The 18,023-nt window shown below is 35.3% G+C and overlaps 1 protein-coding gene across 4 annotated transcripts in view; it reads right to left on the reverse strand.

Moving 5' to 3' along the window:
- The window catches only part of FMN2 (formin 2), a 166,291-nt gene that overhangs the window by 118,471 nt on the left and 29,797 nt on the right, over positions 1-18,023 (reverse strand). For 2 of the 4 annotated variants that reach the window (XM_032102203.1, XM_032102200.1), the window contains exons 3-5: positions 15,147-15,313; positions 2,734-2,881; positions 859-867 (exon numbers count right to left, since the gene is read on the reverse strand). In XM_032102203.1, the coding sequence (XP_031958094.1) occupies positions 859-867; positions 2,734-2,881; positions 15,147-15,313 (324 nt within the window). The remainder of the gene's footprint in view (positions 1-858; positions 868-2,733; positions 2,882-15,146; positions 15,314-18,023) is intronic. The other 2 variants (XM_032102204.1, XM_032102201.1) reach the window with 1 other exon arrangement.

The following is an 18,023-nucleotide window of genomic DNA, read 5'->3' on the forward strand; positions in this document are numbered from 1 at the left end:
GCATTAAAGTGATTGAATTTCAGATACCCTGGTGAGTTTAGATTTAGGCAATGTGCTGAGATGCGATAATGGTAGAGTGAAATGCTGTAAGAAGTGACAGGAACAGATTTGGGGTATTCAAATAGAAAATTAGTCCCATACACATTGGTCTTACTGGTGATGTTGGCTCATTTTGTCCACCATCTTAACTGAAACCAGAACTGAAAAATGTTTTTATCGTATTTGATGACTTGAACCCAAATTCATATTAGGTATTTCCAAATGTCCATTTTAAAATAAATAGCCAACCTAAAAAAATCTCCAAACAACAACAATCAACCTGACCACACCCACTGCCCCAAAACCCCAAAAACTCCTGACCACTCTAATGGCCCCTTTTCACACATCTAGCAATGCTTCACATGATACAGAGCATACAGCAAGACTATTAAATACATACTATACTAAACACATGATCAACTACTTTGCTAATTTAGGCTGGATTACCTGAAACCTTGGAGAGTTTTGTCTTGCCTTACTTAAACTTTGAGGTCCACTATTGTTCTAATGCTAACGTATATAATAAAAGCAAAGACTCTATAAAATATCCTGCTCCATTCCTCTGTTAATCTATGCATGTTTTTGTCTAAAATGCATGGGGTTTTTTATGAAGGAACTATTGTTTCTAGTATTACTGTATCTCTGTAACCCAGACAGCAATAATTCTATATAATACAAAATACAGCTAGCCTGCACACAATAGTTTAAACCTTTAAAAAAGTATTTGTCCCCTACAAAATTGCAAAGGTGTAAATACATAAAATAATTTAGTTACAAATTTTGAGGAAGGTGTTTATCCTCAGGTTTCACATCACTCACCTCCAGGTTCTTCCAAATGGCAAGCATGTGAACAATTAAAGAAAGTTAAATTATTCACCTGCCTGAGTTGTATTCAAAAAAACTTGTAACTTTTCCTTTTTCCTCCATGCCCTGCACTGAAAAATCACACCGAAATTTCAATGAATAAATTTTAAGAACTACTTACATTAAACTTAAAGTGGAAAATAGTGTATTTTGATTTTTTCTAACTCTATTTCTTAGTATTTTTGCTTTTTTTTTGAGAGGGCAGTGGCTGAGATAAGGAACACACAATTCCTGTACACTTTACATCCATGTAGCAGGCATAATAAATAGAACAACATAGGATGGAAACAAACCGTGTATAAAATGAATACATTTAAAACTTACAAGTATTGTCCTTTTGGTCGAAATACACTTCTAAGTGTATCTTTACATTGTAAAATATTTTATATTATCAACATTCTTCTAGATTTTAGAGCACAAAACTGTTGTTACCTTGCACCAACCTCTGCTGGGCTAAAATCTCAAAATTATTTAATTTGAAATTCACCCTTTCGTTTTCCCAGTGCAGAGTATGTTCATAAATACTGTGATCACACATCCATTAGCTAAGTCTCCAAGCTGAGAAACACAACTCTCAGAGTACATGACAGTGAATTCTACCACCATGTATGGCAGCACTTTCATTGAATACAGCATAAAACAGTAGCTCATCAGTTAAAAACTGGACTAGCTCAACAATCCAGTACTGCGGTGTTCCACACTCTGAATTGAATCAGTGAGATGGGTGCAGAAATGTTTCCTTGATCTCCAATAGAACTAATTTAGTAAAAGCCACAGCATGAACAGAACAATATAGCAGTGCTGCATTTTTGTGGGTATCAGATATTTTGCTTGTGAGCACTGGAATAAGTGATACCAGTAAAAGTAAATTGTTGCCATGGTAAAAGGTGTCCATGCAAGAAATACTTTGCTCATGTTCCAGGGGAAGTAGCAGAGAAGTCCCAAAAGGAAGCAAATCTGAAATTAACTCCACCCAAAGCCTACAAGCAATACAAAGAGATCTGTTGAAATAATGACTTAACTCTTCAAATCTGAGCAATGAAAAGGAGGAGTGGAAAGGAATGGAAAATCTGAGAATGCCCAGTGGCTCTCCATGGAGGGCATGGGGATGAATGCAATCTTAAAGTGTTGAGAGCTGCTGAATACTAACTAATGGAAAGAAAAGCCTCCAAGAACCTGTGGTATTTATGGATCAACACTACTAAGAGTAAACAGATTTGAAATTATTTTCTAAATTTGTCAGCTACAGGGGAGTTTTTTTCTTACTTGGTTTTGTTTTAATGCTCAGCTTAAATGAAGATCTTAAAGAGCATGAAGAAGATTGCAGAAATTTGGCTGGCAGCATAACCTCACAATTTTTAAGATAAACTGACTTTGTAAACAAAGTTTACAATTTATTTTTTCAGATACACTTTTCCTACCCCTGTCAGCATGAGACTGCTGAATCTACAAAGGAATACCTTACACCACTCTAATAACTTTCAGTATACCACCAGTGGGCTTCTGAAGTTTTCCATATTTTTAAGAGGAGAAAAGAACCCATTTCTAATAGCTCTGAAGGTATGTAAACTGAAAAAGAATAAAGATCACAGCACCCGACAAAATCCATTCCTCACAGTACACATCTTGGTTGCTAACAAAAAGAATGCATTTTTGGTGAATATTTTTTATTAGATTCATACTAGCTAATGTTATTTCTGATGCTAATCCAAGATTCTCAAAACCAGGTGTTTGTTAGTAGCTAAGATACCAAGTTTATATCTCAGATTGTAAAACACAGCAGCTTCCCCTAAGCTATATGTTTATCTTCTCTGTGTCCAAGAACTGTACCTTCTTCTGAAATTTTGAGTCTTTGTTCTTCATCTGGAGGTTTGGGTGGGGGCCATGCAGATGGAATTCTCCTTGGAAAGCTTCCTTCAATGTAATCTGTTGAATGTGTGGGTTGGCTAACTGCAGCCCAAGTATAAAGCTGGTCTTGCTGTGATTTAAAAAAAAAAAAAGGTTGAAAAGTTCATATAGAAAGACAAGGTGAAAATATCTAAGCTTTTGTTTTCAGTACAAATAACATCCCCTATATCAAGACAGACTTGGTTTTATGCTCTTCAGTCTGATAAAGACTTAAGAGAAATCTATATTAAAATAGTTATGTTCATTAACAACAGAAAATTAAGCTTTTAATTTTCTACAACACAACAACATGCTAGGATGCAGTTCAGCACTTTTTTGAGCAAGGAACTCTGACACTTCTTTTCTTAGGTAACACATTCTGTCCATCATGACTGCACTTCATCACATATGGCCGGTTTTATGGGTTGGAGGGAAATATTTCAGTCCACACCATACATAAACTTTTTACACCAAACATACAAGCAAGGGAAATGAACAGAATTATTTCAGCATAAATTAAACTGATATATGCAGTCTTTGCAGTCCTGCATTTATCATTTCCATTTTAATATTTTTAGAAAAGCAGATAAGAAGGTGGGTTTTCTTTTGCAGTAAAAGGAAAACAAACAAACAAACCAACAGCTAAAGGTGTTCTCAGTCCTCTGGGCTCAAATCAGATTACATCCTTATTGCTCAATAGCTTTGAGTTTGAGTCTATGATTAAAAGTAGGACACGAAGACTTTCTGATGAAAACTAGGGCAAACTTATGCTTTAAGCTAACAGCAAGATTTCAGATGACCACAATTCAGGTAGTTATTCTTGTGACTCCTGGTCTGCATCAACACACACAGCTTGTGATTAAATGTTTAGAAGACTCTAAATTCTATAGAGATCATTTACAGCAATTGCACGAGTAACCTAGTAAATGATGTGGAAAGATGCAAATGTTGTAGTACAAAACTAGAAAAAAAATCGAGTCACAGGACGAAAATACAATCATATCACAGTAATACCTTCTTATAAAGATGATGCTCATTAGACTTCATTCATGCTATGGCCTGAGTAAAAACCAGTACATATTTAATTTTTAGATTAAAACTTTTTTTTTTTAATTTGACAGATAATAAACTTTGATAAGATATGCAGGGAGAAGCATATGCAGGGAGAAGAATGATGCTTGTTTTTGGGATAATCACTATTCTATGTGACTAAGTTTCTACTTGCCTAGAAAGAAATTGTTTTAAGAGTGATAATGTTCTATTGAGAGCAACTTATGTGGAACAAACAAATACTGGTTATAAAGTAAAAAGCTTTGTTTTACAGAGGGTGCCTTGGTCAGGGTCAAAGGAAGCTCATTAGACCTTCCCAGCAGGAAAAACATGGCAAAAATCCAGACACGTACACTGACTTTAGAGGTAAAAAAAAAGGATAAAAAGCTTAATAAAAAATAACATCAGGTTCTTTACATAGCCCTGAACTCTATGTTCCTTCTCCCATTACCATGCTACTCTCTTTGAACATCTGAAAAGGCTTGATTAATTCAGTCCTTTGAGTCACTTAGTTCTCTCCCTTTGTCTATTTCCAGCTTTTTAGAGGATACGTATTTCTGAGTTTCTGCCCAATTTCCAATACTTTTTGAATAAAAAGGAGGAGAGTCCTACCTGTACATACTGTGCAGAGAAAAAGTGCTGGATTTTGCTATTTGTCTTGTTTCTGCACCATTTAAATCTCAAAAACACAGAGGTAAGTAAGACTTGAAAAAGTCATTGAGACAAACCAGAACTATTTTTTTCTTGCCCACTCTACCACCTTATACAGTCCAAGGAACACAGGGAAGAACATGCTCTGCACACGGTTAACTGGCTAAGCACAGATGACTTCAATAGGATTACAGGTAGGGTTATAGGGCAGTAAAACAAAAGACAACTGGCTGTAGATAATATTGACATAGCATAAACAAGGAAGACAAACAGTTTAGTTCCTGGGCATGACATTTCACCATGGCGGTTCTTGAAAGACACAATACAATAATTTAGCGACAGATTCTTGAAGTAAGATTAGTCCATATGAATCAAGATACATTTAAAAAAAAAAAAGAATCTCAGAATTATTGTACAGATGGTATGCATTATGAAGGTAAGAAAATATGAAGTACCCATATTCTTGCTGATATAATTTACAGCATATTCTATACAAGCAGTTATAAATTAAAACATCACACAACTCAATAAACAACTCTTAACCCAGCATTGGAGCTTTGTGAGTATAAAAGACAGGATTATTTGTTTGTGTTGCATTTGGGGGGGATTTTTTTTATTCACTGTTCAGTGCAGAGAAGGACAATGGAATAGACTCCTCATGTAATGGAAATTTACAGATGTAAATGTAGACTTTCCAAAAATGCCTTCGACTTGCACTACAATGAAAACATATCCATTTTCAACACATAAACAAGGTATTTAACAACAACTTTTTTTAGATTACTTGCAAGCTTGTAAATGTAATTTAAAATATGAAAAACCCTCATGACAGAAAGGTAGTCTGAAGCTCTGGAGGCAAGTTGATAGTCCATAAATTACACTTTAAAAGGGAAAAGATTAACCCTGTCTACTTTCATGCCCTTCAAAAATACAAATCATTTTAATGTCCTAATTCCTACATATTGAAACTACGGTCCAAAACCTAATCCTCTTTATGTTTTGTCTTTAGCTCCTTGTCAGTTAATATACTAAGTCATCTCATTTCTCCTTTTTCAAATCTGATAATGCCATAAATGTACATGATTATTAGAACAGTTTGAAGAAAGATATATGCAGCCAATTCTGTGTTGCTGAAGTCCTGTTGAAGCAAAAGAAACAAAATAATCCAAATGAAAAAATCCAGATTTGTTTTTAGTATTAATAATTGCAAAGTAATCATCCATGAACCTAGATTTCCACATTCAACTTTTCTCCTTTAATCTTTTCATTTCAGACGCAATTTTTACTAAATATCATTGTACATACAGTCAGTGAATACACTTACCATGATCAAGTTGTGGATACATCTGGAATTTCCACTTCATCTTGCTCAAACTCCACTATTTAGTTTTTAAAGCTTCTCTTTTGAGGGAAAAAATTACATATATATCCTTGTAATGAATGATCCCAGTCTTATTTATTCAGATTCATTTCTGGGCAGACACTGGAATCTTCAAGCTGTCTGAGTCCAGCACACTAAACATGATGTCAAGAAGAGTTCTCATTTCCACACATCCTTACACAGCACTTTCTACTGGTTCTCAAAAGTGCAGAGCATCTGCACATGGGCGAGGCAAACTGCCTGCAGGATCTGATGGTACCTAATCAATATACACTTTACCACTTATAGATGCTAGCAGAGAGTCAGGTCTGTAGTTTAACTCACTCCCTTCCCAGACAGCTCTCAGTATGCACAGAGAATGGCTTTTTGTTACAACTTTTCCTTCTCTGGTACCACAGCATTACACTTCAAGTACATAATAAATTAAATATTAAATATATTCCTTCACTGCTTGAGCTGTAGATTCTTTCTGGTTTATCTTTAAAGATGCAAATGGATGTTGGAAGCTACTCTAGAAAATAACATGGAGCTAGTGAACCCAAAACTATGGCCATGAGCTAGACCTGCAACAAACATCTGAAGTGATTCTGGTGGGCCTAGAGATTTTTGAAGAGGGGTCATACATTTTTCATAGAAAGAACAGTTTTGTTCCCTGGGCCACAGAATGAGTTACAGAGTAGTGTATTCCTCACTGTAGGAATATAACATGCAACCTTGAATGTATGCTGCGTTGCTCCTGGAGATATATAGGTGATACAACCTTCTGCTCAATGTCATTTCTGTTTTTAATCAGCTGTTTATCTGCGTCCAGTTCAAAGAACAAAAATATCCATTGTAAGAAACTTTTAAAAGAGGTATAGGAGGTGGAGTTCAAATAGCAATAGGTGTATACACTTTTGCCCCCAATGGCTGCAAAAGCATGAATTAGCAGTGTGAGAATCAAGGGGAAAAAAATCTGACCAGAAGTATTTTGACAATTCTCAAGGAAAAAAACCAAAGCACAGTCAGATGGGAAAGGTGAGGCAGTACAGCAGCACAATGCTCTACAGTGGTAGAGGGAGAAAGTACATTAGCAGTACCTCTAAACTTTCTTACTTGACAGTGCATTTGTACTAACTTTCCTGGTGGTTCCTGTGTTGAGCTGTGATGCAATAGGGCTCTATTTGGCAGAGATTTTCTTTTTTAAATAGTACACTTGAAAAATTTTTCTCTAGAACCATAAACATTCGAAGTTATCCTGAAAAGGGAGAACAGAAGTGTTGGCGTGTTCACAGGCGAGTATAAATGGGGCAGGAGTAAACACAGAGCAGTCGTTACAAGGAGGTTCCTACTCATCAAATCACTCTGGATGACATTTTTTCAGTAGGAAGAGGTTGAAGAATGTGGAGAAGAAAAAGTGTAACTGAATTTAAGATGGAACAAGAACAGGGAGAGGAAAAAGTGTAACTGTATTTAAGATGGAACAAGATAAACGCATAGAGCAATTACATTTTTTGTTACTTGGGATGAGAAGGGCCCAGACTCCATCTCAGAGGTGTTTTCCAGGCTAAGAGCTCCAAAGAGCTTGTCCACATTTGTATATAATTTCTTGGCATTTAGTCTGTTTCAAATGCATGGAAGGAATTAATTTTTTTCCATTCAGGAGGTTTATTCATTCTAGTATACTTAAGTATACAGCCTCTAAAATGAAAGAAAGCCAACTGCATGCTCTCCACTGCAGACAAAGAGTTAATTGGAGAACCAAGGTTTTAGTTTGAGAAACTAGAGCCAGACTACCTCAAAATGCTCTTAGCAGCAGGAGACTGCTTTATTTTAAGCAGCTTTTGAAATAAAGAAATCAATACATTTAAGAATGGGGAAAGTGGTTTACTTTTTGAGGACAGGTTCAGTAACAAAGCTCTGTCTTGCCACTGACAGAACCAGAGCAGTAATTAAACATGGCCCTCAACTTGTGCTACCTTTGGCTGTACTAGTGAGCACAGATGCTTTCCAAGGTTGAAAAGAGCAAGTCCTTCATAATACTGTAATGTGCTGCTGAAGCAGCACTTTATCCTCATGAACTAAATTTGTTACATAAGCATTTTACTTGAGTCAAGGGATTTTTTTTCTTTTCAGGGAACCAGTGTGCCTCAACAATGAATTTAAAAACACTTCAAGTGTCAAAGATCATGAAACATACATTTCCCATGGAATGACTTCAACCTTCTCAACCAGAGAGAAAAAATATGTTTGATCCCATCAAACTTTGCTCAGGATTCAACACAATATTCCAGGAGAGGTAAAGAGAGCCAATAGCCCTGCAGTTAGAACACTCACGGGAAAAGGAAATCAGGAAAGTAAATTTCAGATTTCCACATCTATTCTTATTCTGTTCCAGAGTTGTTGTCTTGGTTTTCCTATTCCCCAGCAACTTCTACACTTAATGTAGCTGAACAGGTTCAACTGGTGAGCTTACAGTAAACTTTCCTTGGAAGAGGGAACAGTGGCTACCCTTCAAGAAAAGAGATCAAGACCTAGCCTCTCTACACATCCAACTAGAACACCCACTTGGAAGGCTGCATGCCAAGACCACGAGGTTATCAGCTATTACTGACATGACCTGATGGTTTGTCCTCTTATTGACTCACAAGAAAATGTAAGCCAAGACAAGAAGCTCCTTCATCAGGAGTTGTTTTCATTTACACTGACACAGTTCTTCAGTAAGTTTGGGTTCTGAAAAATCTGAATTACCCAAATCAAACTGCTTCCTTAGAAAATTCTTTTCACCTCTATGCAATTTGATCATGTGATTTTTACTACTATAAAACTCTATTTGAAAGAGAGATATGCAATATATGCAAATTAAACCCTCCATTTATTCACAATTCCAAGCAAGAAAAAACATCTTTTTATGAATGAAATTCTGAAGAAAGAGAACTAACCTAGAGAAAGTCATAGAATATAAAGATCTCTTGAGGTGACAGGCTGACCACCACCTTCACCATATGCACAATGATACTAAAAAATTCAAACAGGTGGTATAAACTTAACAGTCAGTATATGGCTCTTGAAGCAGTTTTTCAGAACAAGCAGGTAAGAAATGTTCATTGCAAAAAGAAACCTGAAAACTTAGCAACATCCCACACATAAAGCATTTTAGTTGAAAGTGTATACAGTAGCATCACCACAAGTAGGCAGAAAGAAGAAAGAGAAAGAGAAAGAAAAAAAGAAAAGGAGTAAAAAGAGTAGAAAGCTGCAGGGCCAGAGCTAACAACTCTAAATAAATATGTAATTAAAATTGAAAAAAAAGAAAAATGGGAGCAGGAAAGTAGCATAAAAGCAATACTTCAGCCCAATGATCAACCAACTGTTTCTATTTTACTACACTCAAGAATATTCAGAGTTGCTCACCACAAAAGACAAAGTGTCACAAAGTGTGACTGGGCAATGGAAGAGGAGGCATGGGGGCTTTGGTTTAGTCAAAATGAACTGCCATGGTAACCTACACTACAAACAAAGATTAATAATCTGTTTTCTCTGCTGTAGTCCACAGTTTTCACTTGTTCACTTTTAAAGTCTTATTCACTATTGACTCCAAGGTACTGCTCTGACAGATTTCCTAAAATGGGACTACATTCAGTCTTATACATTATATGCCCAAGCATTGAAAGTAGGCTTGAAGAAATGCTGCATGCATTGTTGCCAGCTCTGTGCTGCAGTTTAGAATTGAAGTTCTCCTAGCTGGTGTCAGTACTTGGGAAAGTTCTTTGGTAAAGAAATGATCACTGGTATTTTGGCTCTCTGCCTTCTGAGAAAGGAGTCTATCTGCAATCTGTTTACCCACTAATTTTCAGACTGATACAAGCAGTGCAAATAAGTTCAAATTAAGTCAAGCCTTCACGTCACTAATTTCTCTTTCTTCCGACTTGCAAAGTTCCACCATCTGCTACTACTCAGCAGAAAGAAAGCAGCATCTTAATTTCCTTAGAAAGCATTTGCATCACCACAGGTGGCCAGGAGATAATAGGAAAACAACCATTTTTTGTAGTGTTTTCCATTTATGCTCTCTGTCTCTCTGCTTCCTTGGGGAAGCATTATTTCAGAAACAGATGACAGCCTAGTCAGGCATCATAACTACAAATGGCACAAGGGGCAGTGCCTATCCCAAACTGTCAAACATGACTCTATAAAATCACATCATAGCATGGCAAAGAAAGGTACCATCCAGATGATGTTATTTAGCCCTTTCATTACAGAATGTGCTGAAATTGTTGACAAATCAAGAAGGCCTTAAGAGCTGTACTCAATACAGTAAGAGGATTAAACAGAAGCACTGAAAAGAGACATAGAGAGATAGCCCAGTCAAAATCAAACTAGAAACAAAGAAAGATGAAAGAAGATGGTACTTCTGGTTAGTGCCACTTGAAAAGAAGCAGTTATTGGACCCTTCAGTGTGAAATAGAGATTATGTTCCTCAGACAAGGAATACGGTATGGATACTAAGGTGTGCTTGGTTTTCTTCTCAAAAGCACTTACAAAATTATAAAAAAAGCCCCTATCACAAAATTATTTAAGTTTTCATTAAGAGTTTAAGTGTTTTAAACCTATTGCTCAGAAGCAACACAAAGTTACTCGAAAAGTTTGTCAGAAAAAACATAGAAACTTGCTATGAAATAAAAAACTGCCCGTAGCTTAAGACTATACAACATGAACTGGAAAATCTGAAATGGGAAGTCATAATTAGGGACTACGCATCCACAGTGTGTGCTAATTGCAACTACTGGATAAAATGCTAACACCAAGTCCTGTTGATATTTCTTAGCACTGAGATGTTAAAGAAACCTCACACTGATAGGAAAATGCCAGCTTCTTTAATTGATGTATAAACAGTTTAAATTCTAATGCAAATATGTATAATTTATACACATTACTGATGGCTCTCTGAGAATATTAAGAGAGAACCTAAGTGGATGAGATCTCTCCTTATTAAAGCTGCAATCCTCCAACAGGTGAAGACAAAACTTGCCTGTTGTTACATTCTTGCCAAAGATGGACCACTTAGCCAAGACAATTTCATGTTTGTTCTACTCTAATGGGAAAATATGATGAGGAAACATGCTAAAAAGCTGAAGACTACAGCTGCACTACATGTAGGAAGATTGGTAGCTCTCACAGCTAACAGGAGACAAGACAAGGGGAGAAGTCCTCAAGCTGCGCCAGGGGAGGTTTAGATTGGATATTAGGAAAAATTTCTTCACTGAAAGAGTAGTCAGGCATTGGAACAGGCTGCCCAAGGAAGTGGTAGAATCACCATCCCTGGAAGAGTTCAAAAGGAATGTGAATATGGCACTTGGGAATGTGCTTTAATGGTGAACATGGTGGTGCCAGGTTAGTGGTTGGACTTGATGATCTTAGAGGTCTTTACCAACCTTAATGATTCTATGATTCTTCAGTTTACAAATGGAAGAGTTTTTCACAAGGCATTAATTTCTTTCATATCATTCACTCAGAAGGTATTTTATTTTAATTTGAATCTTTAGAAACCCTCTTGAATAACTCACAACTGCTAAAAAAGGAAAAATTTAAAAGGCAAGCAGTCGACAGCTATTCAAAAGACAAGAAATTTTTTCAGAGAACATGCTTTCTGTAGGCTTTTGCTAATCTAAGTTACCCATTTAATTACTTGATTTTATTTATTTTTTAGTTCAACCTTCTGGTTCTCTTTTATAATATACTAGCAGAAGCATGAAAGACTAAAGATAGCCTGATGAGTAAGTCATCATGACATACATGAAGCAATAATTAGCATCTCTCCAGCAAATGGGAAACTAGCAGTCAGGGCAACATATTTCTAGACAGAGAACCTGCCACTGAACATTCACTTACTCTTTAAGATACTTTTTTTACATTGTAAGAGTAGGTAGGAAGAGCTATAACCAAAGCTTCCACCGTTTCTCAACGGCAAACATCTTAAAACCCCCAACCCTGTCTATTTCTGTTACTTTAAAGCTCTGTTCAACTTTTATTTTTTAGACTAATCTTTTATTCTGGGCAACTGCCATCATGTTTCAAAAGAAATGATAAAACAGGCCAAGACTGAGCATGCAAGTTTTCTCATAAGGTCTTCAAACAGTTCTAAAATTTCTGTCCTTTGGGGTAATTTGACAAAAAGTTCAGAGATACTTCATGAACATGCCACCTCCAATCATCATTAAAATTTATCCAAAGATCTGACTAATATATAAGCCTCTGGAAACTAGACACTGTCCTGAGCATAAATGTGATGACAGATACTAATTCTCTGAAGATTTGTGCTCTCATTTGGCATTTATTGATCCTTCACGTTTACCATATATGAAAAAAGGAGTAAGCACCATATCCACAAAGCATAGCATACACCAGAGTCACACATGCCAAGAATTTAAATTAAACTAACTTCTAGGAGACATTAGAATACTAGCCCAAGAAACTAAGAGCTGTGAAAGTTCTCTTTACTTTTAATGCACTGCTTAATTGCAGTCAGACAGAAGGGAAGAGAAAGAAATAGGATACAAGAAGAAATCAAAAAGAGGGCATGTATCATTGTTAAATGGCCTACACCGAAGCCTGGAATATCTTGGGAGAAGAAAAGCAAACCAGATCTCTTGCCTTACTGAGAAAACAGACACAAGATTTGGATAAACATTTCTAAGACAGGGAAAAGTAGAGGTGACCAGCAGGCACGAATAATAAAGAAAATGAGAATATAATCAGAATGTGCAATTGCAAACATTTAAAGAGATTTCAGCATTAGCCACGTTAAATTAAATTCACTAGAGGCAATCCAGAAAAGGGGATCAAAGTGAGGGTATAGGACTTTTAAATAATCTGTTTATATTCATCTCAAGCCATGAGCAATAGATAGTGAACAAAATTTACTGAATTGTTTTCATAAACTGTAACACAACATCTTCAAAAAATAAAGTCTGTGGGACCACACTTAAGGGAATAATGGATTTTATTCAATGTAAAAAAAAATAGTACTTTAAAGTTCAGAAATACAAGGGATATGTCACAATAGGAGAATAGGCAGGATTCAAAGAAGGGTTTCAGTGGAAAAATTGTTGGAAATTCTGCAAAAAATTTATATATTCTGAAGGAGTGACCTAAGAGACTTTACAAGCACCAGTCTAAGATGAAAATCAAAACAGCCAAAGAAGTAACATTAAGGAACAGGCAAGCACCATAGCTGGATGAAGAAGGGAGGAAGAACAACAAGGTGGCAGGGACCAGGACAGAGCTACAGAAGCTTTGCTGATGGCACTTCCAGCTGAGTGAAAATGACATCTGACAAACTGGAGGCAATCTGAAACTGAACTGGGGGTCTGATGAGCTTGGAGGTGAAGGAATAATATGGGTCTGGCTCTGCTCCCAGTTTTGGAGTAAGGTTAATAAATGTACCTCTTAATTCTAGATGGGTGAAATTTAGGTATTACTTAAGGATAGTGTGATTCGTGTGTCTTTGATATAATCTGTTAGATCAACATTCAAGTCTTGCTCTAATGAATTTTAAAAATTGCAAATGAACAAACAAGAAAAACGTGAATAAGAAAAAAAACCCAAGGTACAAACATGGAGAGAGATGCAAAAGAGGACACGACTCACCAACCTTACATGTCCTTTTTTAAGTAATATTCAGCACCACCATAATTTTTGGTGCTAATTTTGAATTTTTTCATTCCCTTACGTAATAGTTAGCATTTATTCGTGTAAAATATTTTATTTACTCTAAGAAACTAGGAGATGGAGAATTTTCAACTTTTCAGCCATTAGAATTTATACTGCAAGGCCTAAATATTTTCATTTCAGAGAACATGTAATGAATAAACTGATCAGTGCTCCTGTACTGTGGTCACCAAGGCTGGAGGAGAAACTTATTCCAAAACTCAATATCAGCAGCTCTCAGCTCTGCACCATGGGGAATTCAGTTATTGAGATCCCAGTGTTCAAGACAGCTGCGTGCTCCCTTGAAGAAGAATGAACTATTGGTTACATAACAGGGCCATACACCACATCTGACACTGTTTTACCAGGAGTGTGATCTATTTAGTGGATTTATACAGAAAAATAGTCACAGAAGCTGTGACATTTGTGGCTTACTGATAGACCAAGTCACATTAAGAACACTGCTAATCCAGCAACATCTTAAATTCCTGACCTTGACAGATGGTTGACATGGTACTAGGCTACTAATATGTCCCTCCTGTCAGATACTTTAAACAAAAGACTAAACTAACTAAACTAAACTAACTAAACTAACTAAACTAAGTAACTAAAATACCTGTTACACAAAGCATGGTATATCAGTTAAAAAAGGAGCCTTTTCTGCTTCTTTCAAAACTTCGAATTTGGTAAAAAATCTATTTATAACAGAGAAGCTTTTTAGGGATATGATATTCAATACTCTAAAGGACATTGCTGAATATATAGCAACAGCAGTAGAACTGAAAACATTACCAGACTCTTTTAAACAACCTGAAAAATAAGAAACTTGTCTTTTGCAGTAACTTTTATGAGCATATTTAACCCCAAGTACTTTCAAATGCTGTGTGATTTTAAGTTGCCTGAGTAAGCTCAGTTTTATAGTTAACCTGCATTTTTCAATTAATTTCAAAAACCAGTTAAAAATGTTTCAAATATTGCATCTTAAAAACAAATAGTAACACCAAATCCAAAACATAAGCATATAATATTGTTAGAGGGACCATGGGACGATTTTGTAGATAAACTGGGTTATTTAGGAAAACACAGATATTTAGGAAAGCACAGATAACACTATAGCTGGAATGCCAGAGAACTTGCACTGACCCCTGCACTATTTTGTATCAAAAAGTATTTTCAGGGGAGGAAAAAAAAAAGTCTAGCATAGACATCCAGTCTGTGTTCTGTAAAATTTTGTGACATGCTGCTTTCTGTTTTTCCTTTCATTTATATTTTTTGGAGAAGCAGCTATCGATAGAAATCTTGGTGGTCGTATAGAATGCTTTGATTCAAAGAAGACGCCTTAATGAAAACTGCACATGAAGAACAGTATGGCAGGCTAAGATAGGAGTTTAAAAGAAATCAAGTTATAGGAGAACGTTCTTATGCTTACATGGATACAAAAGTGTACATACCTGAGCACAGAAAAATAGATGGTCACTCTAAGGGCAATTTTCATTAAAATGACAAACAGAATTCTATCAGGAGGGATAAACCATTAGCAAATCATGTCCTGCTTCAAAAGGAGGCAAAAGATAACTTTTTCAGTACTTACATCAAACGTGGGTGTGCTTTGCTGGGCGCTCTGATTACATGGCTCTCTGAAGCAGTCAGTGAATGGAAGCAAAAGACCCATTGCAATAATGCGAGAACAGAGTTTTTCTGCTTCTTCTTGTGGTGCGTTTTCCTGCTGGCTGAAGAGCTTTTCCAGCAGAGTTCGTCCTGCCAAGGTGATGAGAGAGAAATAAGAATTTGTAGCTATATGCAGAACACAGGTATTGGCATTACAATGCGTATTGAAAACCTGAACTATCTGAAGTAAAAAATACTAAATAAAAAAAAGAATTCTTAAGAAATGTATCTGATAGTAAGTCTTTAATGTAAAATATTTCTACATAATGACTGTAAATGATCTGGAGCCTGAATAATTAGGACATTCAAGAAAATATATGTATATATTATATGTATACATATATATGCGCTGGCTTCACTGTGAAGTATGTACAAAACCCATGAGTTGTTATTGTAGCATCAATTTCCTGTACAATTGTTCTGAAGGGAAAACCAAGACATTACCATGAGATGAAACAACTTCTTCAAAGACATCACAAAAGTTAGCATAGAGTTTAGTCTCTCAGCTCCTGGAATGAGCCTTTGTTTTTTGAATCATAAAGTTATTATATTCTTTGAGAAATTGTGCTCTGTTTCTTCGGAGACACTCTCAATAAAAGAATAGTAACAAAAACCCCTCATAACTATTCCATATAAAATTGTATTGTATACAAACTAAAATGCAGTGTCACAGCAATTCAGAGAAGTAAAGCCTTTAAAGAGCAAGAAGATACTTATTCTTCTTACAGGGCCAGATTTTATGATCAAAGTATTTTCTTTTGTTATCCAACCAGAACATGAAAGGAAAGCATATGTTATAAAATATATTAGAGGAGAAAATGTTAGTGGTTTGAAAGATGACAATGCGTTGTGAACTTAGCCAGAAATAGACTATAAAAATTAGTTACATACTCAGGTTGCAGTAAAATCTACTTTGTAAGAATGTTAAGTTGCTTAAGCTCTAAAATGTCAAATGTAAAAAGATGCCGAAGTTCAGATTTATAGATTTATGTTATATTGATAAGGAGATTAAATAGATATACTGAAAGAGAAAAGACAAATGGAGTAAAAAAGTTAATTTCATGTTTGAGTATAAAACAGCTAGGAATACAGTTTGTACCTAAATAAGCTTCTATTGCCTGTTTTTTTCACCCACTCATTCAAAGACAAAGGTATTTTCAAAAAAACCCACCAAAAACAAAACAAAAGAAACCCAAACTGTGTTAAGAAGGCATTTTAGTGTAATTTAGCATAATAATAATTATTATAATTCTACTGATTTTTACACACAAGATTTCTGATTGAACATTAAACTTATTCAAAATGTAAAATTTTCCAGGCTTTCTGAACATACTAAAAGGATTTTTCTTTTAAACATCTGGAAGCAATTTTAAAAGAATATTGTAAGTGACATTTGGCCAGAAGTTTCTGTATTATTTTAACTTCATCTGGCAATACACCCTAAAATAAATAATGCATTAAAATGTTGGAAAATATTTCTAAGACTTTCTTCGCCACATCTAAAGATCTAATAATTATCTCATTATTAGTCCAAGTTTCCTAGCCCTTTATTAGACAAAATGCAATACATTCAAGGGAATAAGACAGGAGATAAGCTATGAGATAAACTTGTAAGAGACATAAATTTTGTTACATTTTTCAATCAATTTGCCTTTGTTCCTTGGTTACACCACCTATAATGCAGTGCTAACAAAACTGCTTATTTACTGTATCCCTCTATCACTGTTCAGTTTTTAATTTTCAAATTTTCAAAATAATTTATTAGTTGAAGACAGTCTGTCTTTCTTGTTGACCACAGGTCACTTTGCTCACACCCAAAAAGAAAGGATTATGCAAGAAAAAGACACATTTCTGCATACTATATTATATATTAAAAGGGTATCCATGACTTCTGAATGTCAGACTTGATAGATTTTTTCTTTTTTCCCCCAGATATTTCAACATTTAATAATCTTGTCATGTTTAGAGAGTTTTTTCCTGCATATTCAGAACCCCTCTCTTATGCTTTGACCTAATAGCAGGAAAAATATCTGTAAATTACAAAACAGGAAATGAGGCTTTTTTTCCCCTTAATCCACCCATTAATTTGCTAATTTTTACAGCATTTAAATGTCTTGCTTAAGTTCAAATGCATTGGTCAGAATCTTAGTTGCTATTCAGTTGGAGTTTAATTTTTATGGTGGTTTTTAACTACTGTCTAAAAATACTTTAGTATTCAAGCAACATAAAAGAAGGATATATGTAAAGAAGTCAGTAATGAATTTAAGTAATTCAGATTATGGTAAGAGAAATTATATCATTTTGTCCATCTGCGCATGAAGTAGTCTTGGAATAAATAGGACAGAAAAATTATTTAATTATACTAGCAATTACTTTTTAAGCTAGAAGAATCAATAACTTGATTTAAACTGATTTTAATACTATTAAGGTGTTCTTTTTATCAAGTATATGTTGAATCAAAAAATAAGCATTCTCAACACAAAGGTAGCCATGTTCATATAAATCTCTGCTCTAATGCAGCTTGCGTGTTCCTTACAATTGCTACGGAGATCGAGGACAGACAGAAACTTAAATTACAGAAATATGTTTTGTTCATTCAGTTAACACATTTTACTAAATGCAAGCTGGAAAATACTCAGTTTTCAAAGCATGGAGAAAAAGTTTTACTGCAAGAAGCTATGACAAAAATCTCTGTATCAGCACTGAATGAGTTGTATGCTTAAAGTACTTAACATATACAATACAGACAGAACATAGTGTTAAGCCACTGAAGTTTTGTACCTAACCAGGTAGGGCTTAC

This window comes from Corvus moneduloides, chromosome 3, assembly GCF_009650955.1.
Source record: "Corvus moneduloides isolate bCorMon1 chromosome 3, bCorMon1.pri, whole genome shotgun sequence".
NCBI classification, from domain to species: Eukaryota; Metazoa; Chordata; class Aves; order Passeriformes; family Corvidae; genus Corvus; species Corvus moneduloides.